This window comes from Podarcis liolepis, assembly GCF_965112155.1.
Source record: "Podarcis liolepis genome assembly, chromosome: Z".
Classification (NCBI taxonomy): domain Eukaryota; kingdom Metazoa; phylum Chordata; class Lepidosauria; order Squamata; family Lacertidae; genus Podarcis; species Podarcis liolepis.
The window spans coordinates 22,413,618-22,440,721 of record NC_139570.1 but is presented as its reverse complement, the minus strand read 5'-3'; the positions used below and the strand labels follow the sequence as shown (position 1 = coordinate 22,440,721).

General features: G+C 43.2%; 2 protein-coding genes across 2 annotated transcripts; one reads left to right on the top strand and one right to left on the bottom strand.

Moving 5' to 3' along the window:
- Positions 1–1,139: 1,139 nt before the first annotated feature.
- CHMP1B (charged multivesicular body protein 1B) lies at positions 1,140–12,728 on the bottom strand. The gene is made up of 8 exons (XM_083484833.1): positions 12,541–12,728; positions 7,148–7,245; positions 6,152–6,298; positions 5,769–5,837; positions 5,560–5,667; positions 4,050–4,093; positions 3,217–3,289; positions 1,140–1,912 (listed from the first exon to the last, which is right to left on the bottom strand). The coding sequence occupies exons 1-8, from the start codon at positions 12,554–12,556 to the stop codon at positions 1,868–1,870; spliced, it is 600 nt and encodes a 199-aa protein (XP_083340959.1). The 5' UTR covers positions 12,557–12,728; the 3' UTR covers positions 1,140–1,867.
- A 4,590-nt stretch (positions 12,729–17,318) lies between these two features.
- Positions 17,319–24,978, top strand: LOC310698725 (DNA excision repair protein ERCC-6-like). The gene is made up of 2 exons (XM_083486131.1): positions 17,319–17,767; positions 21,107–24,978. Exons 1-2 carry the CDS (start codon positions 17,715–17,717, stop codon positions 24,654–24,656), a joined length of 3,603 nt encoding a protein of 1,200 aa, XP_083342257.1. The 5' UTR covers positions 17,319–17,714; the 3' UTR covers positions 24,657–24,978.
- Positions 24,979–27,104: the final 2,126 nt, after the last annotated feature.

Here is a 27,104-nt window from a genome sequence, read left to right as displayed (position 1 = left end):
TGTAACCTGAAGTGTTTGTAACCCAAGGTGTTTGTAACCCAAGGTACCACTGTAATGTATTTTCCAATGAGGTGTTTGAAAAAATTTAGACATTTTTTTAGGGAGGGGTTGGAGGGAATAAATCTGGATTTGTACCTAATCCCGCTCCAATGTCTCAACAAAAGCAACAGAACGTTGCTTTAAAAATAGGCCTGAGTTTAAGGGATATATAAACTATATTTTTAATTCCATCCTGAAACACACAAAGTGCAATCAATAAACGTCACTGTAAAGGTTGTCTGAACAGGAGGAACTTCTAGTCTTCTCAACCCTTTCACACATCCTGGCCCTTGCATAGAAGCAGCTGCTGCCGTGTAGTAGCAGAAAGTTGATCTCTCCAGTTATACCCCAGCCCCTCAGCCGACAAGACTGCAGGCTTCACAGGGGGAAAAGAAAACAATGGGGAAGGATGCCAATGAACAGAATTAAAGATAGGAGGTTTTCCTTCAGATGCATTTTACCTTTGCTTCACCAGGAAGACAGCTTTATAATTTTTGCTTTTGCACACTGTTTGGACTTTCACATTTCTGGCTGTATACAAAGAAAATGTCTACAAGTCAGAAATCAAGTGTAGGAATTTTTAACATGCCCAAATAGCATTCTTTCTCCTTGTCCTCTTTTGTACCACATCACACTGCCCTCCGCCCTACCTGATGGCCTCATTAAACACTGTACTCTTAAGTTGCACAAAAACTGTCTTGAGATTTGCACCAATAGGCACGTGCAAGTTATTATACCAGCCCAATTTTTAGTAGTTGTTTTCAGCCAACCCAGGAACTTTTTAGTTAGTTATGATAGAAGGAAGATACATCAAAATAGTGGGCACTGTGGACATCTATGATTTGAACAGAAGATGACACCCAAGGCTTGTAAATCCTAGCAAAACTGAAACATCCTGGATATTTGCATTTTAAATGCAGGCTTTTTAATTGCCTTTTTAAGAAGCTGCCATTAGTTTTAAGCTCAGCTGTGAAACAAGATTGAGCAAGAATTTTGAGTATGTCCTTTTATCTATGTAAGTTCATTTCCACTTTTGAGATATCCATTGTCCCGCCCCACCAACAGAAGAATATAAAATACAATTTTGCCACAATGTAAGATGACATTTCAAAGCTAGCATTTTAATTAGTTATTTAAGAAGCATTCCTGAAATTTCTGGGAGAGTGTAATATATACAGTATATAATCTAGGCAGGAGTGTTTAAAAATATAGTTTATTCCTTCGGTTCTCAAGTGATGATGCTAATGATTCCAGCTACAAGGACAGCATAACAACTATCATTTTGTTGTGTTACTACAGTTAAGCTTGTTCCGTAAGTAAGCTTGTTCTGCAACACCATGGAAAGATTATCCAGGGATGTTTAAACAGTACACAAACACACAAACAAATATACCATTCTGTCAAACTGGTCTTTCCCTGCAGATATTGAGGGACTCCCCACTTTTGTGGGGGGGGGGGAAGAGACATTATTTATAATTTAAAACCCTGCTACATAACTTAAAATCATATATGTTAAAAGGTGCTACTCTATTTCCGGATTGATAATCCAATGTGACACTTGGCAAAATTCAATCTGTGTCTTGGAAAAAGTATCTGCAAAAATATAACCCTTGACTTAAAAAAATGCTTAAAACTAGAAAATACACTGATGCTCATATCACCATTGGGTTAACACGTTTTTAAAAGCACAGTAGGACAAAAAGAGAAGCGCCCATTAAGTATATCTAACTGGAAATATTAGAGATGGAGACCTTATGTCAGGCTGTGATTTATGCACACAGAATGCTTTGGAAGCAAATGCAGAAGATAGCAGATCCAACTCTTCCCGTTACACTTGATCACGAAGGCGCGCCAGTCTCTGTGAGAGCTCATCCTGCAGAATTCAGACCAACCAACAAGAGGCATTCATTAATGCACTACTTAAGGGACAAAGACTTAACATTCTAGAAGAACAGCAGCCAGACCAAAGAGAGACTGGGCTCTGCTAGGCTTGAAGATCTACATCTAAATTATAAGACTACGGGTGACTACCCTCTTATGCCCGATCGACTCAAGGGAAGCGCTGGGAAATAATTACATAATTCAATTCAAACCTGGAAATGGCAAGAGAGAGCTAGAGTGTCCTCATGGCTCGCGAGACCTTCCCTGGAGCCCAAAAAGGACATCAGTGAGGGTGGAGGAAGCCCTGAAAAGACTGGAGGTGAAGTGCGGCTTTGTTTATGCTGCTCCGCTTCCCTGCCTAACAGCTAATGTGCATGGTAGCGCAGCAACAGCTTTTACACTTCTCCTCCAGCCTCCTCCTGACCCCAGAGCGTCCATTCTAATTGTGGATATTTTTGGATGCAGTATTTTTGGTGTGGGCTGAAGCGAGAGTGGCAGAGAAGGTGCTCACCATTTTATGCAATTTCACTTATGCACATGGGGCCCCAGAACGTAACCCCCACGTAAGTGAGGGAGTTGCCTGTACTAACTCCTTCTAAGCTCTGTATAGGCTTATAAACACAGTGCAAGAGGAATGGGAAGGAACAGGAAAACAAGCAAACTCTGAAACTGAGAGGGCATGAAAATCAGTAAGGCTGCTTCTTCTTAGCTCGCTTGTCCTGGTATGAGATCTAGCCCAACTATGAGCTGGCAATAGTTAGTTCATGTACATCTAAAATAGCTTTCTCCAACCTCCACATGTTTTGGGATTACACCTGGACTAACATATGCTGATGGGAGTTCAGAGTTCAAAACTTTAGGAGGGCACCAGTTTATGGAAGGTTGGTCTAAATGCTCCAACTGAAGAGACAATCTTACATGCTATTAAGGCAGGGGTGGGGCACTTTTCCTTATGGGCATCCCTCCAGAGGCCACATCAGTGGTGGGCAGAGCCAGAGGCCTGATGGAGCAACAGGTGAGACTCTTACCTCTGCAAACCAGGCTATATTCCGGGCCCACAAGAGCAGAGACTTACACACACCCCTCTCCACCCAGGCAAGCAAGAAGCATCACTACAGTTCAAGCATACATTCCAGCCAAGCCAATGCACTTAAGGAGGGTGTGGAGGAGGACTGATAATGGGTGTGCTGAGGACGAGATGGAGAAGCCCCAAAAGGCTGCGCTTGGTCCCTGAGCCTTAGGTTCCCCACTCCTGTGATAGGGAAGAAATACCAAGCAAGCAAAAAGAGGGTTTACCTGTTCTGCTGAAGCAACACTTGTGCCAACAGAGCCTGTCTGTCCCTGAGGTAGTTCCATATTCAGGTCAAGGCTAGAGTTCAGAAGAAGAGAAACCAATATACAAGAAGTTATTCTGATAGTAGCCCCCACACCTTAGGTGCACTTATTGCTGAAAGCTTCCCAGTTGTGCTCACTTCTATCTCCAGTCCTCAACATGTAATATGCCAATTAATAACAGAGTAGCAGGTAGAAGAGATGAGCTTTATGAAATATCTGCACCACTGAAGGGGTGCATTAATCCTCTGCTGTCCTCATATTTGTTACTCTTCTGCCCCTTCACTTCTGCCCTCTTCTATCTTTGCAGTGTTCGAGATGGAGACTATGCCACTTCTGTGTAATTTTGTATGTGGTATACCACCTTGCTGTTTTTTTAATTAAAAGTGAATCCTAGAAATAATTAAATGAATGAATGAATAGTGCTTGGCACTGTTGCTACTAAATAGCATTATTAGAGAGTTCCAAGTTTTTCCTTATTCGTGTTATTTCAGAGTGGTCCAACATGTAGTTTTCTATCATACTGTTCTCATAGTGATCTCTCAGTCAAAGTAAGGATACTGTACTTGACATTATATATCTATCATCTATCTATCTCCCTCCAGGTAAAGGTGGAAATAGCCATGTTTTTTCCTGAGAGAATAGCACTATACTATCATTGCAACCTATTCAGTTAACATTATGCTTCCTGGATCAGAGGAAAGGAAGCATTTATTGCTATCTCAAGTGCATTAAAACTTTATTAAGCACTGCCATTAGAATACTCGGTGTTTCAGTCTTCAAATGTTTACACTCACCCAGCTTCATCTGCCATTTCCTGCAGAAGCAGGTCTACTTGGTTCTAAAAAATAAGGACCAAATTAGTTTTACCATTGTAACAGACATGGAATCCAGCATAATAGAAAAGATCATGTGCAGTTTTTTGAACCTGTGAATACCACTAGAGGGAGCTAACACATTCACAAAGCAAATCTGGCCTCTCAAAATGCACCTTCTTAAAAAGCAATTAAAACTAGTGTTATCTGCACAAGCCTATGCCTATTTATTGGGGGGGGGGGGGTAAGCCCTACTGAACTCAGCAAATTTTACTTCCAAATAACCATTCATAGGATTGTGCTGCATTACACTCAAGCCTATTTTTTATTTGTTTTTATTCATCATTTAGTGATGCTATCACTACATTTGCATGTAGTTTGTAGTTTAAAGGTGCTGCTGCTGAGACTACCACTACCACTACTACTACTACTAATATTATTATTTATACCCCGCCCACCTGCCTGGGTTTCCCCAGCCACTCTGGGTGGCTTACAGCACATATAAAACATAGTAAAATATCAAACATTAAAAACTTCCCAATACTGGGGCTGCCTTCAAATGTCTTCTAAAAGTTATGTAGCTCTCTATCTCATTGACATCTAAAGAGAGGGCATTCCACAGGGAAGGTGCCACTACCAAGAAGGCCTTCAGCATTCTACTAAAACAGTTAGTGGTACCTCGGGATGTGAATGGGATCCGTTCCGAAGCCCCGTTTGCATCCTGAATGGAACGTAAGATGCGACTGCGCGTCTGCGCATGCGCGGGTCGCGTTTTGCCGCTTCCGCGCATGACATCATTTTGAGCGTCTGAGTATGTGCGAACGGCGAAACCCAGAAGTAACGAGCTCCATTACTTCCGGGTTGCCATGGAGTGCAACCCGAAAGCACTCAACCTGAAACACATTCAACTCGAGGTACGACTGTACTAATTTTTCCTACTTTAAAAAAAACAAAACACACACCCAATAATTAATACTGACAAAGTTCCTAGTGTAGATGCACTAATGGTTTTCTAACTTTCTGTCTTCAAGGAGAACCTTCCATACTGACTCGTCTGCAGAGGAACCCTACTTATTGTAGAGGAATCAGAGAAATATTCTAGGCTGCACATCTTCCGGGCCTTACCATCATCCAAAACATATTGGCAGCAGGCCACTGCAAAAAATCAGAGGAGGTGGACAAGCTGCTGCTCAGGAGAGTTTCCAAGCTCTTCCCGATTTCCTCATTAAATTATCGTTGAGAAGCACTTGAGGAAGCCCAGTGAAAAACCACTGTATTTTTTAAAAAAATATTATTATGTCAGCAGAATAGATGGAGTAAACTTGACTCCATTCTAGCTGAGTCAGAGAAGGTCCAGCTCTAAAGGCAGAGTCTATTTAGCCCAGCCATATTTTTCTCTGAAAGTCTCTCTCTCATACTGGTCAAGAAAGCACCCAGGGGCAGCTGGATAGGACTGCTAATGGCAAGTTATATCTGCTTCAATATGACTTACTTGTGGTGTTGTTAGTGTAGTGGTATTACTCATTGTGTCTTCCATCTGTGCCGTCTGAACATCTAAGGTTTCAAACTGCTGCTCAAATTTGTCCATCAAGGCAGATATCTGCACATAAGCAAATGATGTCAAGCCAGGAGCACAAATGATGTCAAGCCAGGAACAAAAGGAAATATCTTAAAACTCAACTTCTGAATTTATTCGTTTACCTTTTCCAAGTTCATACTTTTCAACGTAGCATCCATCGATTTAACTACTCCAGCCATTGACTTTGTTACCTAGGAGAACAACATATATAGTAACCACATTTTTTACATTTCTTATTTGAAACTTTGGGCAACTATAGCCCAAAATAAACTAACATGACATGAAATTGCACAACACTAGCCATTGTTACAATAATTGCTTCTTCAGGAGATTCAAATAGACCATATTTCTATTTAACACAGCATTTGAAATTCTACAGGGTTTTACCTACTTAGCAGCAAAAGGTCTGTGGACTTGCCTTGTACAAACCATCTTACGAAAACATTCATAGTGCAAGTTTTTTGGAAACTTGTGTTTCTTGCTAAAACGTGATAAAGCTGATTACCTTGCCCATTGTTACTGCTGTTTGAACTCTTGCCGCTACAGCATCAACCCGAGCACTCATCCGCAAGAAGTTGATGGCTTGATTCTTCTGCCGGATTGCATTTTCTGCATGTATTCTTGCCACTTCAGTATTGCCTTTCTGAATTGCCTTTTATTTAAACAAAGAGAAGCAGAACACAGTTTTTCAACTAATTAAGAAATGCACCCTAATAAATCTTAGCTTTCAGACCAAGACCGTCACCGTCAGATTCCGGTACACACATGGCAATAAGAAGGATGATGGCATATGATTACTATTACACTTATTTCCTTGGGTACCAGTGCTCTCATTGTCTAAAAAAATACAGGAAGAAGACCAGCACTCTACATTAACACCACCAAACTGGCAGGTCCCTCAGGAGAGCTTATCGAAGCTTTGCAAATGATGGCAGACACATACCAATAGTCCAACTAAAGATCATGTCAGATTATCTGCTACAGATGGGATAACATCACTACCCAAGTATATAGAAATCCACTCTCCTGGACACACACACTGGATTCTGAATGAGCAGGAGCTGGTACTGTATGGATGGGTATGAAAACTGACACTGTAGATTTAAAGGCTTTTCGGCCAGTAAATTTACTGCTGGGTAAGGTTCATTAATTCACTTGAAAAAGGGGAAAAGGAGGGGAAAGGGGATGGGGAAAGGGAAAAAAGAAAAGAGAAGAAAATCCACTTTGAAAATGGCTGCTTTAGAATCCAAGGATTCAACCATTATCTACATGTGTTGGGGGATGGAGGGAAGATATTATGTTAATTAGTTCGCAATTAATTACTATTTTATTATTAGTTTCTAATGCAAACATATTGCAGTCAGTAACAGTGCCATCACCAATGATGTGTATAAACAGTGCAAACTTTTATTTATAACTTCCTAATGTCACAGTGAAAGATCCTGCTCACACACTATCAAACAATATATATGGGGAACTTCCAAATAATTTCATGTCTCACCTTCTTAATTTTGGCTTTTTCAACCTTTTCTTCTTTATCACACTTTTTGGCATTTCTGTTAAGTTCTTTGGCAGCAAACTTCAAGTTAAAAAGATGCTCTTAAATTTAAGTTAAGGATGATGTTCTCAGTTAACAAGTAATATAAATGCTGACAGTATGAAGATGGTCTTGTTGAAGTTTTAAAGCTATATCCATGGCATTGTACACAAAATTCTCTAAATTCAGTACTGGATTTGATAGTTCACTGCAGACAAGGCCATTATTAAAAAGATGGGCTCCAACACCCCAATCCCACCTAATGGGAAGTACTGACAACCTTGATCAATAAATTCCTAATAAATTCATATGCCCTTTACCAGTCAGCTATAGAGTACACATAGTGCCCTTCCAAAAATCCATGCACCTTGTCTACTTTCTTCAGGGGTGGGCAAGCTGAAGCAATTAAGCAACTGAGATAAGCAACTGCTTGTGACATCTCCAGCCCAGGCTCTGCTGTAGCAGCATTAGATTCAAACCACATCCCAGTGATTGTAATCAGCAATGATGTAAAAATCTGCATTCTTCTGCACAAAAAATGTCTCCTCACAACTATGAGTATCTCTGTTGATGCAATGGCATCAGAGAAGAAGATCTGCTCGGCTCTGCCACTGCCATTTCATTGGTCCTTCAACTGGGTACCATGATTTACAGACAAAGCCAACCCAAGTATCTTGTGATTTTAATTCCAGCCATTTCCCAGCTGTTTGGACAGTCTAAAACTCCTTATTATATAAAGTTCCTGGATCTCTCCAAGAGGAGGGGGGGCTGTTCTTTAGTATATCCCGACTATTAGCCTTCTGATAGTCTTGGGGAGGGACACAGTAGAAATATCAGCTCTTCTAGTAATGAGGCAGGCAACAAAAAATAAGAGCAACAATAACTCTCTAAAATCTCCGTAGGGTCCACCTACAGGCACCCAACAACAGGATGGGCAGGGGTCAATAAAACAAAAAGTTGGTTGAATCATTGCAGAATCATACAGAATCCTGCCTGTATCTACTGGCCACATAAACTGTGATTGATCCCACTGAGAAGACATTGTACTGGACACTTAAGCTGGAGTTGCAACAACAGTGATATCTATGGCGCTATGGAGCCAAGCAACTTTATCCTCAATGTGCCATGCAAAGTGCTCACAACTTTCTGCCAAGTGTTCCAGAAGTCCAGCCATCATCCCTGGTACAACTAGTCTCCAGACCACCCAAAATGATTTGGCTGGCTGGCTCTTGGAGAATGCAATGGAAGCAGCAAAGTAGTTCTCCTTCACTGCTGCTTGGTATGCAGTTGTGTCCCATTTGGAGTGAGTTTTCAGCCACCAACACTCCAGTTGTCTTCAAGTCTGCTTCACTAACTACAGATCCTTAGTAAACTCTTCAGTAAACTCTGCAGCTCCTTGGTAAGAAGTGAAGACTCTGCAGGACCAGAGACGAACCTTGGGAGTGTTTGTGTTGATAACCCTCCTCATCTCGTTATCCCATAATGACAGCAAGGACTTGACAGTATCACTAGCTCTGGCTTCTGGAAAATCCTCCAGAGCAGTCAGAAACCTACCAGGTTCATTTATCCTCTGGGTTCGACCATCTGTATCAGTTATCACTCCTGCAGAGTGGGACTGCTGCCAAAAGTCCAAACTTCACTAGGATGCAATCTGACAGTGACAATAGGGTTAAGACAAGCCCTCCCTCCATATTCAGATGCCCTCTATCTCTACAAAGCCCTGTTCTATGGGTTGGGACCAAAGACCATCTGAGGCAGTCCCATGAAATCCTGAGCTGGCTCTGAGGCATTATCGAAATGGGTAGTGAAGTCACCCAGGGCTAGAGTCCTGAGTCTATCCAAACCCACACTAGAGACCACCTCAGCTAGCTCAGTAAGGGAGGCTGTTGGGCAGCAAAGTGGAAAGTACATCAACAGTATCCCCAATCAGTCTCCATGACCCCATGCCACATGCAGGGCTCTCCAGTCCAGCTCTTAAGCAGAGATGTTTCCTAGTAAAGGAAAGAGAACTTCTATAAACTATGACATCTTCTCCTCTCAGAGGCTCTGGTCTGAACTAGTGTTCCACAGGGTATCCAGCTGGGCAAAGGTGTGTCAGATCAGGCCGACCTAGCCCTGCAATACAGACTACATCATCTATTCATTCATGTTAGGATGTTCAACATGGTCTTTTTATAAATTGGAGTAGCATTGAGAAACAACAACACCAGACCATTGAGCACACTGGATGAGCTTCCGAGGATATTCATGATTACCCCTGCCCAGTCTCTCATCCAGAATTGATCAACATCCAGATCATCTAGAAGATCAGCAGGATCTTATTATGGGACAATAGTGACTTTGAAAAAGAATGGGAACCATTTACTATATATCTGCAGAAACAACAGAAAGAAATGGTCTCGCTGGCAGGATTTAAATAAACATTTACAATTTTATTTACAGAGAACAAGAAGTACAACAATGTGATAACATAATACTGTATATAAACAGCAGAATGTATCATCTGACATAATAAACCAGAAATGGTAGTTGAGGGAAGTCAACAGGGAGGGGGGAAATTGGAAAATGTATGTTTAGCAATGATATTGGATACTTGTTTTGAGAAAGGAAAATTAATAAAAATTATTTTAAAAAAGAAAAAACAACAACCAGGGTCTTATTATGAATCAACAGCATTCAGAAACAACAGCAGACTAATAGGCACACTGGACAAGCTTCAAGTGATACTACAGATGGGAAGCAGGCAACATAATGCAAGCATATGCAAGTGTCTTGCAGACCTACCCGCATACAGCTATGTCTATCTCTCCCTGCACCCACAGGAATACTTGAGATCTGTGTCCCTCCCAGACACACTTGTCAAGCACCCTCCCCTCCAGAAGCGCACACTGCTCCAGCCAACCATAGACTCACAGTACAGGCAGTAACAGGAAGCAAACAGTCTTACCAACAACACTAGTTAAATAATTTGTTCACCCAAATCTCTTTTGGGAAACAAACAAACTCCCCACCCAGGGTACCAGCCCAACAGAACTGAATCAGTCTATCTGAACAATCCTGGGACCACTAACCAACCAAGTATGGGCATAAACTGCAGCCACACGTCATAGAGCCATACTACACATTACCCCAGCATAAAACCAATCAGACTTGTTGGTGCTCTTGCTCTTGCCCCAACTCGAAGTGACTACCCCTTTGGTGTCATTTCCTACAGCTTAAAAGGACTCACAGAAACACATCAATAGTGTGCTTCTTTCCTCACATATAGAGTGGAGCCTACTGGTCTGGACTCCTAAGAAACAGTCAAAAAAGGGTAGGAAACACCCTATAGTGGCAGACATTCCATTATGGGCAACTTGGTGGGCAAAAAAATGGGAACTATGAGGAGGAGGAGGAAAGGAGACAAGGGTGCGGGAAAGAGATAAATTTATGTCCATTTACTTGACTGTACAAGATTTTTAAACACATGGATGAAAACTGTATTTGCTGCTAAAAGATAACAAAGAAAACACTATGGTCTCCCACTTGTTGCCTTACTAGTCCTGGGCTAAGCAGAGCAACAGATCTTAAGATGAGATATTTGAGCCCAACATCTAAGAGTGTGTGGCCTAATTTTGGGGGAGGGGGGAGAGGAGAAGAGGGGACCCCTGCAAATGAGTGGCATAGACTCACAGATCCGAAGCCCTAATTTGAGAAGGACTACTGTGGTGGGGAAAATCATAGAAGGAAATTGTATTGCTCCTGTTTATTTTAGCAAGCCAAGAGGGGTAACCATGCTAATCTATGACAAGAACAGGGAGAAGGAGCACACTGAGAGAAGTCTTTAAGGCACTGCTAGAACCTGCTTGTGGCAGAAACTTCCATGAACTAGACATTGTAAATTAAATGTTATCCGCACTTCACAGAGACATATACATATACAGCCACAAAGAAACACAAAGCATAGAAGCTCATACTATCACCAATTACACTTGTGTATGGACAGTACAGTGGGACCTTGGCTCCCAAACGCCTTGGGAGCCGAACGTTTCAGCTCCTGAATGAACAAAAACTGGAAGTAATTGTTCCAGTTCTTGAACATTCTTTGGAAGCCGAACATGACTGCAGGAAGCTGCTGCAGCCAATCAGAAGCAGCACCTTGGCTCTCAAACTGTTTCGGGAATCGAATAGACTCCAGGAATGGATTAAGTTCGGGAACCAAGGTTCCAGTGTGCAATTACATTGTATATGCTACAGGGTGTTTTGAAAAAAAGAAAGGCCACCTTTCATGTCTTCTTCACCCGTCACTGTATGCAATTTTTTTCTCTGTACTCATTCATGTAAGAATACCTTCAGATCTGCTTCTACAGATGCACAAAGTGGTGCATCTATGAAAGCCAATGTTGCAATAAACCTGCAATCAGCTTTTATGGTACCACCACAGATACTTTCTTTTGCCTTAGGAAGTAGTGCCATTAAAGCATAGTGGTGTACAGGTTGAAGCACTGGATCAGGGCTGGGTTCAAAGTACAATTCAGCCACAAAGCACACTGAGTAGCTTAGGGCCAGTGTGGTGCAGTGATTAATAAAATAATCTAAAGGAAAAGGGGAGAAAATTGTCAGATTAGGACCTGGGAGACCAGGGATCAAATGCCTACTCAGCCATGAAACGCACCAGGTGGTCTTGGGCCAACCACTGCCTCTCTGGTTAATCTACCTCACAGATTTGTTGTGAGGATTTTTAAAAAAATGGGGAGGACAACCAAAAGCTTCTTGGACGAAAAATGATATAATAAATAAATTTCTTTCCACAGGGCCAGTAAGACAGAGTTGTTCCACCTGGCCTTTGGCTTAGAATCAGTTTGATTCCCTCCCCCTCTTTCTTTTTCCTTTCTCCTCCTGTGAGGTGGTTGCATCCTAATGTTTCAATGTTGTATCTTAATCTTTTAAATTGTATTTTAATCAACTTGTTTTTATTATTGGTTGTTAGCTGCCCTGAGCCCGGTCTTGGCTGGGGAGGGCGGGGTATAAATAAAAATTTATTATTAAATAAAACAAGTAAGCAAAAAGTGCAATAACACCCCCCCCACACACACACACACTATTATTGTAAACAGAGCAGTACACATCCTAGGAGGGGTTTTGGGGGAGGAGGTTAGAGCCCTCTCCCCCAGCTGTCGCTCCCGGAGGGAAACACCACCCATAGAACACCCGAAGCCCACCAATCGAGAGCTCCCTCTGCCGTCCGGATGGTTCCAATAGCCACGCCCTTCGCCCCTGTCTACCGCAGCAGGAGCGGGGCTCCCGTTGCCCCCTCAGGCTCCATTCCGGAGATCCCCACCCCACACCCACCCCCCCTCCGGCGTTACCAAGGATACTCTCCATGTTGGACATGGCGGCGCTTCAGGGGCGGCAAAAGTGGGAGGAAAGTGAGCTCCGGTTCGATGGCGTCTGCTGCTTCTTTAAAATCCCGGCTTGTTTGTGTTCCGTGTGGGGTGTTGTTTTTTTTTCTTCCTCCTTTCAGGAATCCACTTCCTACTTCCGCCTACTCCCCCTCCCCCTCCCCTCAGCATCCTGTCACGTGGTCCGGGTCAGTGTCAGGGCTGCAGAGAAGACGGGGGGGAAAGGGAGGGGACTGAAACTGCGCGTGTGTAGAGAGCCCTGGCCAATGAGAGCGCAGCCTTCACTCTGAGGGGAGTAGAAAGGAGGGCGACGGGAGGAGCTCTTCCTCCAGCCTAAGGGGTGCTAGTACTGGGTGGTGACGTCACGGCCCTTGAAGTAAGGCGGGGGGCGCCTGTGAGTGCTCGCTTTGGGATTTTGAAGCACTGCCCCCTACAGGGAAGCAAAGGCAACTGACTGGCGCTGATCGCTCGCTCACGTGTTGGTTCCAAATTGTAGTGTAGTTTTTTGGAACGCGCAGTGATATTTGAGGATGAAATGGACAGAGCAAACATGCTTCTAAATCTTCAATGAGGATTTGTTACTGTTCCATCCTTTCTCCCGAATGAGCCCAAGGCATCAAGCAGTAAAGAAGAAAAACAATGCAATTAAAAATTAAACAAAAAGCTCAGTACGTACATCCAGTGCTTTTTTTCTTAAAAAAAAAAGTTTAGGGGTACTCTCATTTTGACTCAAGAAAACCACCATTTTATAGTTCAAATGGGGGGGAATACAGTAAATGGACAAAAGTACAAAGATTCACAAAACGTTTAGGGGTATGCTTACCCCTGTGTCGTCCCCCCCCCCCCGAAAAAAGCACTGGGTACAGCATGAGACTCTTAATCTCAGGGTCATAGGTTCGAGCTTCACATTGGGCAAAAAAAATGCAGGAAGTTGGAGCAGATGATCCCTCTTCCCTTCCAATCCTACTATTCTATGATTCTGTCTTTAAAAACATTTAAAACAGGAGCTAAAAACAATAAACCCACCATTCACAACTTTCAGATTCAGGACTGCTAGATTGGCCCCACAACCATGGGGTCCTGGGACTGTGGGTGCCATGCAATGTGCATGGCCCTGGAACTGAAATATGTGGGTGCCTGGCCCCTTCATGGGAAATTTCATGGGTGCTTGGGCACCCAGGGCATCAGGGTGTTGGTACCTATGTTCAGGTTAGTTTCAACCACACTGGTTCTCTTTACTGCCTCCCACTCCCCTCCAGTTCGTTGGCACAAATGTTAACTTTGCTAGAATCTGTTATGAGACTGTGATGCAAACAGCCTGCAGAAGGATAATCATTTTGTTATGTACTGAAGTTCTCACCCTGGGCCAGCAGGGGGGATACTTTAGATAGTTTTCACTCAGGTCCACTTATGCAAATAAGGAATTGAAAGTGGCATTCAATGATTGCATAGTTACAGAAAGCTGTTACTGTTGTTTGTAGTTGAACTCTATATAATCAGGTTGGCTGAACCCTTCAGCCCAGTTCTGTTCTGGCCTGTGAATAAACAAGAGCTGTCTGAAGAATTGCTGTGTCGTCTGATATGTTCACCCACGACTTAACACATGCATGTCTACTAAAAATTAAATCCCACTGAATTCAATAGAGTTTGCCCCCTGTTAAGTGTAGGATTTGCAAGTTTAGTATTCATCCGATTCCCTCCCACCCCCCAAAAAAATCCACAGGAAGTGATAAGCAGGCATATTACATTAATGTCCATCACTGAACCTCTCCCCACTCCAAGCTGACAATTCACATTCTGCTGATTTTCTGCCATTTTATGAACACCCTGCAGTCTTGGCTGAAGTTTTCCTCTGAAGTTGGGTGTATGTTTAACTTCACTTGATGAAACAGTTTCAGCCACCTACATCTCCCTGGCCAGTAGCCTCGGGCAAAAGAAGGAAACGAGAAACCAAAGAAGCCGGGAAGTGTGAAACATCTGCCTGGATTTTCATTTCATTAGCTTTCTTACTGAGCGTTCCAGATTATTGCTTTATATTACATAAGAAATGTGCAAAGACGCTCTCAAGGCAAATCTTTTAAAATGTAGTATAAACACCAACAACTGGGAATCACTGGCCTGCAAGCGTTCCAATTGGAGAATAGCCTCTACCAAAGAACTTTGAAGAAGCACAAAATCAGGATAAAAGGGAGAAACAAGCTAAGAGGAAGGCAGAGCCATGGCTAGGTTGGGGGTCTAGCAAGGGTTCCTGCTCTGGGTGAAACCTCCAGAAGGGCGCCATTGAGGCTCCCAGCCTCCCAGGATCTCTGGGCTTCAGCCAGAGAGAAAGATGAAAAAGTGAAAGGTAGCCACAAATTCCATCCTTCCCCTTTCCCCATGAAGCTGAAGAAGGCTCATTTACAACTCGATCCAGGCTGAGGGGGAGTTGGAAAATCTGGAGAAGCTGTGTGGTTCTCCCCAGCGAAGCAGAAAATAGAAATCCCCTATGGGTTTGCTACTGTATGAGAAAGAAATTCTGAAGGGATAGAGGGAGGGACAGGAAGCTGAGGAAGAGAATCAATTGGCCTGGATCGGAGGTTTTCAACCTTTTAAAGTCCACGGCTCCCTTGACCAACTAAATTCTTTTTGCAGCACCTTGTGGGGCTCAGGAGCCCAGTTATGTCACCCCTTGCCTGCAGAGCTGGCAGCCTCTCACCCCTTTTCGAACCCCCCTTGTGGAGTATTCCCTCAGCCTCCTCTCCAGCCCCCTCTCTTTGGAAGTCCTCCAGGCCAGGGGCGGAGGAAAACCCCTGGACTAGATGATCCTTAGGGTGACAGTAGTCACAAAATTAAAAGACGCCTGCTTCTTGGGAGAAAAGCAATGACAAATCTAGACAGCATCTTAAAAAGCAGAGACATCACCTTGCCAACAAAGGTCCGTATAGTTAAAACTATGGTTTTCCCAGTAGTGATGTATGGAAGTGAGAGCCTTTGAATTATGGTGCTGGAGGAGACTCTTGAGAGTCCCATGGACTGCAAGAAGATCAAACCTATCCATTTTGAAGGAAATCAGCCCTGAGTGCTCACTGGAAGGACAGATCCTGAAGCTGAGACTCCAATACTTTGGCCACCTCATGAGAAAAGAAGACTCCCTGGAAAAGACTCTGATGTTGGGAAAGATGGAGGGCACAAGGAGAAGGGAACGACAGAGGACAAGATGGTTGGACAGTGTTCAATTCAAAACCTGACCTCAGAGAGACAACTGCTGCACATGGAAGTTCTACTTTTGACAAACAATTTCCTTTCCTAGAAAGGGATGCTCTTTTTGACTTTGGCCATGCAGTCATAGTTCTTCCTAGGATTCCTTTGCATTACAATGATATATTACCTACTTTTTATGCCCTTTATGAATAAATGTATTGAGGTGTTTGTATGTATGTGTATGTATGTCCGTAAACACACATCCGGGGCGTGGGTATTTGACCTGGGTGACAGAAAACCTAGGAAGGCACGTTTGTCAAATCCTCACCTTGATCAATTTCCACCCGGAAGCCTATGTCCCCAATGTGGAAGGATGTGTGAATCCAGCATCGGCCTCCACAGTCACTTAAGGACAGACACACTGTTGGAAGATTGGAAGACAATCTCATTCGACTACAAATGATAGCCAAAGAAGAAGATGACCTATTGGGTAACAAGACAATTCTGAGCATAGATGCGAACTCCCTGTGGCCCTGGGTGCCTGAGCACCCATATAATTCCTCACGAAGAGGCCGGGCACCCACAAACTTTTGTGCCAGGGCCATGCACGCTGCATGGCACCCACAGTCCCAGGCACCCATGGTTGTGGGGCCAAGTTGGCACTCCTGATTCTGAGCAAACCTGAGGGGCTTCTGGATTTTCTCTATTTTCATATATGGTTAAGATTGCACTGTTAGTAATGCAATGAACAGAACAGTATCTTGGAGATTGCAAAGTGAGAATGTTGAAGCTCAAAAGTGGCAGTACATTGTTCTTTTCATCCCCATTTTATCCTTACAACAACCCTGTGAGGTAGGCTAGGCTGAGAGACTGTGGCTGGCCCAAGGTAACCTCCTGAGTTTCATGGCTCAGCAGGGATTTGAATCCTGGCCTCCAACATTCTAACTGCTACAGGACACTGTGGCACAGGATTCTTTAATTGCCTGTAGGGTGATTTTTAAATGGCTAAAAAGTTGCAGTCTTTTATCCTGTGAATCCAATGCTGTCAATGAGACTTCATTCTGAATACATGAATAGTACAGTACTGTACTGCGGTTTAACTGTAAAGTACTGTGCAGGCCTATGGGACGCAGGTGGCGCTGTGGGTTAAATCACAGAGCCTAGGACTTGCCGATCAGAAGGTTGATGGTTCGAATCCCCGCAACGGGGTGAACTTCCGTTGCTCAGTCCCTGCTCCTGCCAACCTAGCAGTTCAAAAGCACGTCAAAGTGCATGTAGATAAATAGGCGGGAAGGTAAACGGTGTTTCCGAGTGTTGCTCTGGTTCGCCAGAAGCGGCTTAGTCATGCTAGCCACATGACCCGGAAGCTGTACGTCGGCTCCCTCGGCCAATAAAGCGAGATGAGCGTCGCAACCCCAGAGTCGGCCACGACTGGACCTGATGGTCAGGGGTCCCTTTACCTTTACTGTGCAGGCCTACTCAGAAGTAAGTCTCATTAGAGCCTAAATCACATTTTTCATACGAAATACGATCTGAATTAGGAAGAGCATCAATGCTCCTCTTTTCTTCTCCAGTCACAGCTCCCGCCCCCAAATCATACATTCTTCAAGGTTTTCTATGGTCACTTAACTGCGGCGCGGGAGCAGCCGGAGTAAAACGAAACCAGCAACCTAAATTCCACACATCTGAATTGTGACTCTACATTTTTATCTCAGTGGTGCGAATGAATGAATGAATGGTGTGAATGAACGAATAAACATTGAATGAGCCGCCACCTCCTTCTGGAATGAGAACGCCTCCTTGTAGAGCCTCTGCGTTCGGAACGAGCTGAAAGGCTAAAAACTTCGTGCCTCATTTGCATTCCGCTCAGTGATAGGCTGGGAAGGTTAAGGAAGTAGACGCTGCTGCTTGCCGCGCAGTTTTGAAATCTCACTGGCAGCCGGTTCCGTGTTTGTTTCTGCTGCGAAAGTATGGCTGAGCCGTTGGGCACTGATAATCCTGAGCGGGATGAACAGTACCGGAGGTAAAAGAAAAGGATTTGGAACGGGAGGGTGATTCTTGCATTTAAGGTTTACTTCTGAACTAAGATTCCCGAGCGTTTCTCCTTCCCCGGATAAGAAATGTGATAACGCCGTTTCTCCTGGGCAAGTGGGAGTCAAGACTGTACAATCCTAGCACGTTCCCGGTGGACTCACTTGGTCTTACTTCAGAATACACCTGTGTGTGGTTACTTTGCGGAGCTGTGATATTCGAAATATTTAATAACAGTTATTTCAATGATTACTAGCTCACATTTCAGGGTGCACAAGTTCCCTTGGCAGGTTGCAGCAGATCTAAAAAATGCAGTGTTAAAATTCCAGGATGTAAAACAGCAGCAAAAACAATTAATAGCGTTAAAATAACAGCAGGTCAGAAAGTTATTCAAAATAACAATAGTAAATGTAGGTAGCCCTGCTGGCTTATTTTTATGAGGGGGAGGGGGGACCCAGTACAGAATAGCTTTCCACCACTCAGAATGTCCAAAGCTTTCCACCACTCAGAATATAGCATACAGTGGTACCTCTGGATGCGAATGGGATCTGTTCCGGAGCCCCATTTGCATCCTGAAGCGAATGCAACCTGCTTCTGCACGTGCGCAGGTTGCCGCTTCCGTGCATGACGTCATTTTGAGCGTCTGCACATGCACGAGCGGCGAAACCTGGAAGTAACGCACTCCATTACTTCCGGGTCGCCGCCGAGCGCAACCCGAAAATATTCATCCCAAAGCATATTTAACCCAAGGTATGACTGTACAAGCTTTCTGAGTTCTTCATGCTGGATGTTAAAGGGTGTGTACAAAGAAAAAGCAGAAGCTCCAAAGTCTACCATTTTTAAGATACCCACTGCATGCATTTAAAGCACATTGCTTCCCCCAAAGAATCATGGGAACTATAATTTGTTATGAGTACTGTGGGTTAAACCACAGAGCCTAGGACTTGCCGATCAGAAGGTTGGCGGTTCGAATCCCTGCGACGGGGTGAGCTCCCATTGCTTGGTCCCTGCTCCTGCCAACCTAGCAGTTCAAAAGGACATCAAAGTGCAAGTAGATAAATAGGTACCACTCTGGCGGGAAGGTAAACGGCATTTCCATGCATTGCTCTGGTTCGCCAGAAGCGGCTTAGTCGTGCTGGCCACATGACCCGGAAGCTGTACACCGACTCCCTCGGCTAATAAAGCGAGATGAGCACTGCAACCCCAGAGTCGGTCACGACTGGACCTAATGATCAGGGGTCCGTTTACCTTTACCTTACTGAGAATTGTAGCTCTTTGAGGGAAACTACAGTTCTCAGGATTCCTTGTTGGAAGCCATGTGATTTAAATTTGTGGTGTGCCTCTGCCCTAACACTACAATGTCCACTCAGAAGTATATACAGTGGTACCTCTGGATGCGAACGGAATCCGTTCCAGAGCCCCGTTTGCATCCTGAAGCAAATGCAACCCACACTTCTGCGCATGCGCGTGACGTCATTTTGAGCATCTGCGCGAGTGGCGAAACCCGGAAGTAACGCGTTCTGTTACTTCTGGGTCGGACTGTATAGCAGTGAATTCAGGTTAGTTTCTGCTAGGCGTAAAAAATATTTCAAGATGCATGGAAAGCTGCCGAGGCGAAGAAGCAACATTCCTCTATATTTTGAAAAAATCTACCAAGTATCTGCTAAATCTCCAGCTTTGCAAATATAAGGATTACTGTGTTGGTGTTTTTACTTCTGCTCACTTTAAGTTCCTGATTGCTCCTTTGAAATCACATCTGTACCTGCCCCATACTGGGCCTAATTAGAACCAGAGGTTGGGCCAGAGGTTTCCCATTGCTGATAAAAGCTCAATGGCATGGTTCATCCTGTGATTTGGCCTTTTAAAAAGAGAGAGAGAGAGACTTTTGGTGGTGTCACTGCAGTTCTGCAAGACCCTATCTGTGCTACAGATTTAAGCACTATCATACCAGCTGAAACTACCATGGCTTCCCCTAAAGACTTCTGATGGTGCTGAGAGTCTCCTGATTCACCTCACAGAGTTGTTAGAAGACCCCTATCTTCCTCATAGAGCAACATGGGTTCCCTGGGAAGAGGGATTGCTATGAGGAAAACAGGGATCTTCTAACAACTCTCAACACCCTTAACAAACTACAGTTCCCAGGATTCTTTAGGGGAAGCCATGACTATTTAATGTGGTTTTTTAGAGCTTTGAAAAGGTCAGGTGGGGTCTTGTGGAACTGCACTGACACCACCCAAAATACTGTGTCCTTGGGCAGATGAGGCCTAATTCTCTCTGGAGAAACTTACCAAAACTTCACTTCTAATTTTCCCAACGCAATCCTATTTAGTCTACTCAAAAGCAAGTCCCATTGAGTTGAAGTGATCTTTGGGTGTTAGATGGAATAAGGCAGTTGGGAACAGGGTCTGGGCAGAAACCGCAGAAATGCCCAGGAAAATCCAGACGTTTGGCAACCCATGTCAGAAGTGTAGATTTTGGTGAATTTCCTTAAAAATAGCTCAAAAACTGCAATATTTTTCTAGCGGAGATTTTGCAAAACAAACTCAACAACTTTGACAAAAGAAAAAAGCTCAACAACTTTTGTGTCCGGTTTTCACTTTTTGAAATAAAATATGGCAACCCTAGTGTTGAACATCTTTTTATTCCACAAAGGTTTTAATAATTTATATTTATTTCTTTAGAAACTGCTTAATCAAACAAATCTTTAAGCAGTCTGCATAAAACAATTATCAGTAATACACAAATGAATTCAGCAAATATTGGTAGACTAATATGTGTCTGGACAGGATTTCTGAATTAAAAAATAAAAGATTTTAGCAGATGTCTAATATCAGAAAGCAAGGCTATCTTCTAGCATTGATTGGAAAGGAAAGCATACATGGCGCCACGCTGAAAGATAAGCTCCTAGCAAATGCAGAATGAACATTATATGGCACTTATAGCAGTGCAAGTTCTGCAGATCAAAGTGCTTGAGCTAGAACACATGGAGCAAGTAAATGATTCTAGTACACTGGTCCCAATTTTTTATATAATTTCTAATGCTGTGTGTGAGTGGTCTCTGAGTTTTTAGAGCTATTGTTTTTATCTCTTTGATATTTGATTTATTTTTACTATTAAATTTGTGATTTTTGTAGCTCACTACATACTGTGTGTGTGTGTGTGTGTGTGTGTGTGTGTGAAAATAAATAATAAACAATAAATGACAGTTGTTTTGTAGGCATGCTATATTGTATGAATCAAATGCATGGATGCTGCTCTCCTTCCTACATTTTAAGACCCTGAGTTGATTTTTGCAGGGTATTTCTGACTCTTCAAACTTTATATTTTGCAGATTTGTCTCCCAAGCAAAGCAGGAAGCAAAAAATGGCAACCTGGAGGAATCTCTCTGCCTTCTGAGGAAGGCGCATCAAATCTATCCCTGTGAAAAGCTGACAAGAAAAATTAAAAAAGTTGAGGAAGCACTAGCTTCACTAGCCCTGGATCAGGAAGATGATGTCTTTGTGGACGTTTGTCAGAGTGGACTAATGTTGTTTGGAGAAATACATGACAAGCTATTTGACCACCAGAGAGAAGGGGTTGCCTTCTTATACAGTTTATACCGCAATGGAAGGAAAGGTGGTATCCTTGCAGATGACATGGGCTTGGGGAAAACCATTCAGATCATCGCTTTCCTCTCGGGCATGTTTGATGAAGAACTCATTCGGACTGTGCTGTTAATTATGCCGCCTAGCCTTTTGAGCAACTGGCTTAAAGAGTTTGCCAAGTGGACTCCTGGGCTGCGCGTGAGTGTCTTTCATGGACCCAACAAGTATGAATGTGAGAGAAATCTAAAGAGGATCCAGAAGAGGAGTGGTATCTTGCTCACGACTTATCAGCTGGTCCTCAGCAGTTGGCAGCAGTTATCGAGCTTTGATGGGAAGGAGTTCATCTGGGACTACGTCATCCTTGATGAAGCTCATAAAATTAAAACACCATCTGCCAAAACGACAAAATCTGTGCATGCTATCCCTGCTCAAAACCGCATCCTGCTCACAGGAACTCCGGTCCAAAACAACCTAAAAGAACTCTGGGCTCTTTTTGACTTTGCTTGTCAGGGATCGCTTCTAGGCACAATGAAAACTTTCGGGATGGAATACGAAAAACCTATCACAAGAGCCAGGACAAAGAATGCAACCCAGGAAGAGAAAGCACTGGGACTTAAGATCTCTGAAAACCTGATGTCCATAATCAAGCCGTATTTCCTAAGACGGAGTAAAGATGAACTACAGAACAAAGCTAAGCCTGAACTCAAAATCAGTCTCCCAGAAAATCAGAGCAAGACTGTTGCTTCTGAAATGCCTTCTCTGCCCAGAAAAAACGACTTCATTGTGTGGGTATACTTATCACCCATACAAAAAGAAATATATAGGGACTTTCTGTCTTTGGATCATATAAAAAAGTTGTTAATGACCACAAGGTCCCCACTTGCTGAACTGAATGTCTTGAAGAAACTCTGTGATCACCCCAGGCTGTTGTCAGCACAAGCATGTAGCAAACTTGGTCTGGAAGCTCCCAATTATAATATGGTGGATGGTGATGAAAATAATGAGCCTTCCAGCATGAAGAGAAACCTTAGGGACATTTTGGATGAGACTCTGATGGCGGAATCAGGAAAGCTGTGCTTCCTCATGGCCCTGCTGGAAAGATTGCAGGAGGAGGGGCACAGAACACTGGTGTTTTCTCATTCAAGAAAAATGCTGGATATTATAGAGCGCATCTTAACTCACAGGTGCTTTAAGCTAATGCGCATTGATGGAACAGTAAGCCAGTTGGAGGAGCGAAAAAGGAGAATTAGTGTCTTTCAGAAGAGCAAAGAATACTCTGTGTTTCTGCTTACTACCCAAGTTGGTGGGGTTGGTCTAACCTTAACAGCAGCTACCAGGGTGGTGATTTTTGATCCTAGCTGGAACCCAGCTACAGATGCTCAAGCCGTAGACAGGGTTTACAGGATAGGGCAGAAGGACAATGTTGTAATCTACCGGCTAATTAGCTGTGGGACAGTGGAGGAGAAAATCTACAGAAGGCAAGTATTCAAAGACTCATTAATCCGACAAAGCATGGGAGATAGGAAAGACCCATACAGATATTTCACTATGCAAGAACTAAGGGAGTTGTTCACATTGGGAGATACTCAAAGCTCAGTAACACAGCTCCAGCTTCAGTCTTTGCATGCAAGCCAAAGAAAAACAGATAAGCAGCTGGACAAGCACATTGCGTATCTCCATTCACTGGATATATTTGGCATATCAGACCATGACTTAATGTACACACATGAAGCGGTTCATGGAGATGAAGTTGAGGATGAAGAAGTCCTCATGGACATTGAACACAGAGTACAGAAAGCCCAAGAGCTGGTACAGCTGGAATCCCAGCTAAAGGACCAACTGATGGAAAACCTCCGAAACACGACTGAAGGGACATGGCTGAGAGAAATGGAATTGTCCACCCAGCCAAATAAAAAGCCATCAAAGCCTTCTCCGAATTATGCTCTCATCCCACCTGTAACTGATGAACCCACAAGCAATGAGAATATCAGTCTTGTAGGTGGCAGTGATGATGACATTGTCAATGTAAGTTCTAAGATGACAGAGCTACTTATTGAGGAGGATGAACGAGTGCTTCAGAACCTAACTAATATGGATATCTCTGCATCCATGAACGAAAAATGCAAACCAGCCAGTCCACAAGAAGTAACTCCTATATCTTCTTTTACTCAAGATCATTCATTATCTTACAAGGAGAACTGCAGCCCTGCATGTCAGGTGGTTTCCCATGACCCACCTGCTGAGGCAAATGGCAAGTTTAACGATTCCCAAGTGGGCCCACTGCAGCAGTCATTTCACTATGTGCCTGATGATGATCTACAAACTACTCAAAACCATGATCAAAGTCGTGTATCCTCTTCTTCTCAAGCTCACTTGTCTTTCCAGGTAAACTGCAGTTCTGAACTTCAAACAATCTGCCATGACCCTCCTGTCGAGGCAAATGGCATGCTTACTGATATCCAAGGGGTCCCACTGCAGCAGTCATCAGAGTATGTGTCTAACCATGTCAAGCAACAAGGCGAGACTGACATGTCTCTCAATGTTCCTACAAGTCCACATGGAGAGGCAGGTGAAGTTGCTGAGCCAGGTACCTCAGAAGCATCTCAACTGCAGACCAGTAAAATGTCAGACCTCAGTTTTGCGCAGAAATCTGGAATGAGTGTAATAATGGTTGATGAGGCTCTATCTGGTTCTCCCCAGTGTGATTTCAGACTTGTCTTAGAAGATTCCGAGGATCAGTTGCAAGATATCTCAGGAATGGAAATGTCATTGAAGGATACAGAGAACACAAGATTTCCACTGAATAGCCACTGTAGCTCTTGGGCTCACTCTTGGCTTCAGGAAAATTCAGACAACAGAAGTCCCCAAGCCAGCGAAAGTATAATGGGATCTATGGTTATTGGGGGCTCTGATGATGTGTTGATGAACAACAGTGAGCTTTCTTTTCAGCATAAAAATATGCCCGTTAAAATAATCGTTTCAGATAGTGAAGAGGATGACGATTGTTTTATAACTGATTGGGATGATAGCAATCACAGACAAGAATCTCCCACAAACAAACTACCTGATATCATGTCAACGCCAAAGTCTAAATTGTCCACAACCAGCCTTTGTTTCTCTCCTAGGATAATAGTTAGTGGAAGAAGATCAACCGCTTCACGAAAATCCCTTGCTAGTATCCTATTGGATCAGGTGGAGGACATTGCAGAGACCATTGAATCCACCAGTTATATGTCTTGTGAAGATTCTTTTAAGCTTTACCTTGAAGCAGAAAAAACTCTGGACAATTGTGATTAAGAGTTGGAGTGGCTGAAAAAGGAGCCGTCCAGTGAAATGATAGAGTCTGAGAGCAAAGCTAGAGTTTTACTACAGCAATTTCTAGAGTTTTTATACGGTTACACTCACCCCTTTTATGGTACCCTTTTATTGATTACTTCCAGAGCAGATTTGCATCCAATCACAGCAGTGGAAAGATGAACCTGCACCTTGGGGGAAATTGCTCCTGACATTGATCTGTAACATTTAAGGCCCAGCTTCTTTCACTTGGGGTGTATGTATGTCTCTCTTTTGTAAGAACTAGCTGTTAAGATTTTAAAATAAACCTGGTTTAACTTTGAAAGCCTATTGTATTAGCTGCTCTCTCTTTCTCTCTTTTACCACATTTTAGTTAAATGCCATCTACTTCTTTGTTCCCACAGAAGGCAAGGAGTCATTTCTTTCCAAGTAGATACAGTGGTGCCTCGCAAGACGAAAAGAATCCGTTCTGTGATTCTCTTCGTCTAGCGGTTTTTTCGTCTTGCGAAGCAAGCCCATTGACGGATTAGCGCTATTAGCGGCTTTTAGCGGCTTATCTGCTGATCAGATCAGCTGATTAGCGGCTTAGAAAAGGGGGGGAGGGGAAAAAACCCGCAGGAACTCGCAAGACATTGTCGTCTTGCGAAGCAAGCCCATAGGAAATTTGTTTTGCGAAGCACCTCCAAAACGGAAAACCCTTTCGTCTAGCGGGTTTTCCGTCTTGCGAGGCATTCGTCTTGCGGGGCACCACTGTGTAGGGAACCTGTGCTCCCCAAAACATTGCTGGATCGCAGCTCTCATAGTCCCTGGCATCACTTGGGCATGCTGGCTGGGGCTGGTGTGAGGTTTAAAAGTTCCTGCCTCTGCTTCAGAGGCTTAGTTCTCACCAAAATGTCCAAGCCTATATTTGGACTGTTCCTATGTTCACACTTGGAGGATCACCAAACCAAATGCTCCTCATACTAAAAGTTCCCTGAAGAAAGTAAACTGGCGTGATAAAGGGGAAAGGTAAACTAGAGCTCGGCTGCATTACATCTAACAAATAAGTGGGAAGGGCAGCAAACAAATTCTTGCATAGCATTGGAGTTCAGGTAGAATAGAGACTGATGTTTTTAATGAATAAGCCCACTAGCTTAACTTGCTTCTTTTTTAGCTCTCCTGAAGCAGGAGGTAACCAGATGGGTGCTAGTGATTGGTTCGGTTAGAAATCACTTAAATCACAGGTGCATAAAATGAAAATGAGATACTGTATTAATGAAATCAAAATTCACTTCATCTAAGCTTGGTGCAGGCAAGATTGGTACTATTAAATGTTCCCCATTAACTGTTGGACATTCTCAAAAAGATTTCAGAGGAGATTATTCTGATTCTTCTAACCAGGTTTACACAAAATAAATACAGTATGATGTCAAAGTTATTTTCTCCTAAGTACTATATATACCTTAAAAAGTTTTGGTTTAAAATTTGTTCTCCCCTACCCCATCCTAGGTTGCAATCTAGCAGTGTCTGGGAATAAGTGTCATTGAAATTAAGAAAGGGAATAGAGACCAGAAATTGGATTGCATGCTGGGTGTCAAGCCATATAATGAAAATAAGGAAAAAAATAATACTCAAGAAATAAGTACACTTGAGTGTCTCTTTACAGTATCTTTTTGTTCACATAAAATCTCATTTTCCTATTCTTTCACAGCTCTTGTTTGATGCAAGATCTTTCCGTTATTACACACTTCTGTTAAATGTCAGCTAAACCCTCAAAATGTTGCGAATATGTATTCATCCCCTGTTGAGAAAGACTGGTGGAATAGTTTGTGGTACCTAGGTGCTTGCAATGTTAACTGGCGAAAAACGTTTTGCTGCAGAAAAGCTATATAATATTGTGTTCCTGTCTATCTTGTCCAATATATGCTCGCTGGATGTGTCGGCTCCAGCTCTCATCATCCCTTACCTTGGCCATGCTGCCTAGAGTTTATGGGAACTGGAGTTTATAACAACATCTGGAGGACCAAAGGTTTCCTGCTTTAAATAGAGATCCATCACCATTTATGTACTTCTTGAGAATCTTATCCCATTTTTTTCTACCATAAGAGACCCCTATAGGTTGATGTCCCAAAGGACATGCATTTGTTTGACATACAACAATAACAAGCCAATCCTGGCTAGAGTACTATTCTTTTGTCATGAATTTATAAATATAGAACACTGACTAAGGTTACTGCTTTCCTCTGACTCATGCCTAGCTGACATCACTCCTCAGAAGAGGTAAATGGGCTTTAACGTCACTGGAAGCAACACAGCTGCATGCCTGTCAAGTTCTATTGATCTTCCATTCCGTCACAGAGTCGTCTCCCAGGGCTAAATTCTCCTCTGGCTTTGAAGCATCACAGCATCTTTACTGATTTCACAGGATGCATTTTTATACTGAAAAGTTATGCCAATGTGTTCTAAGTGAAG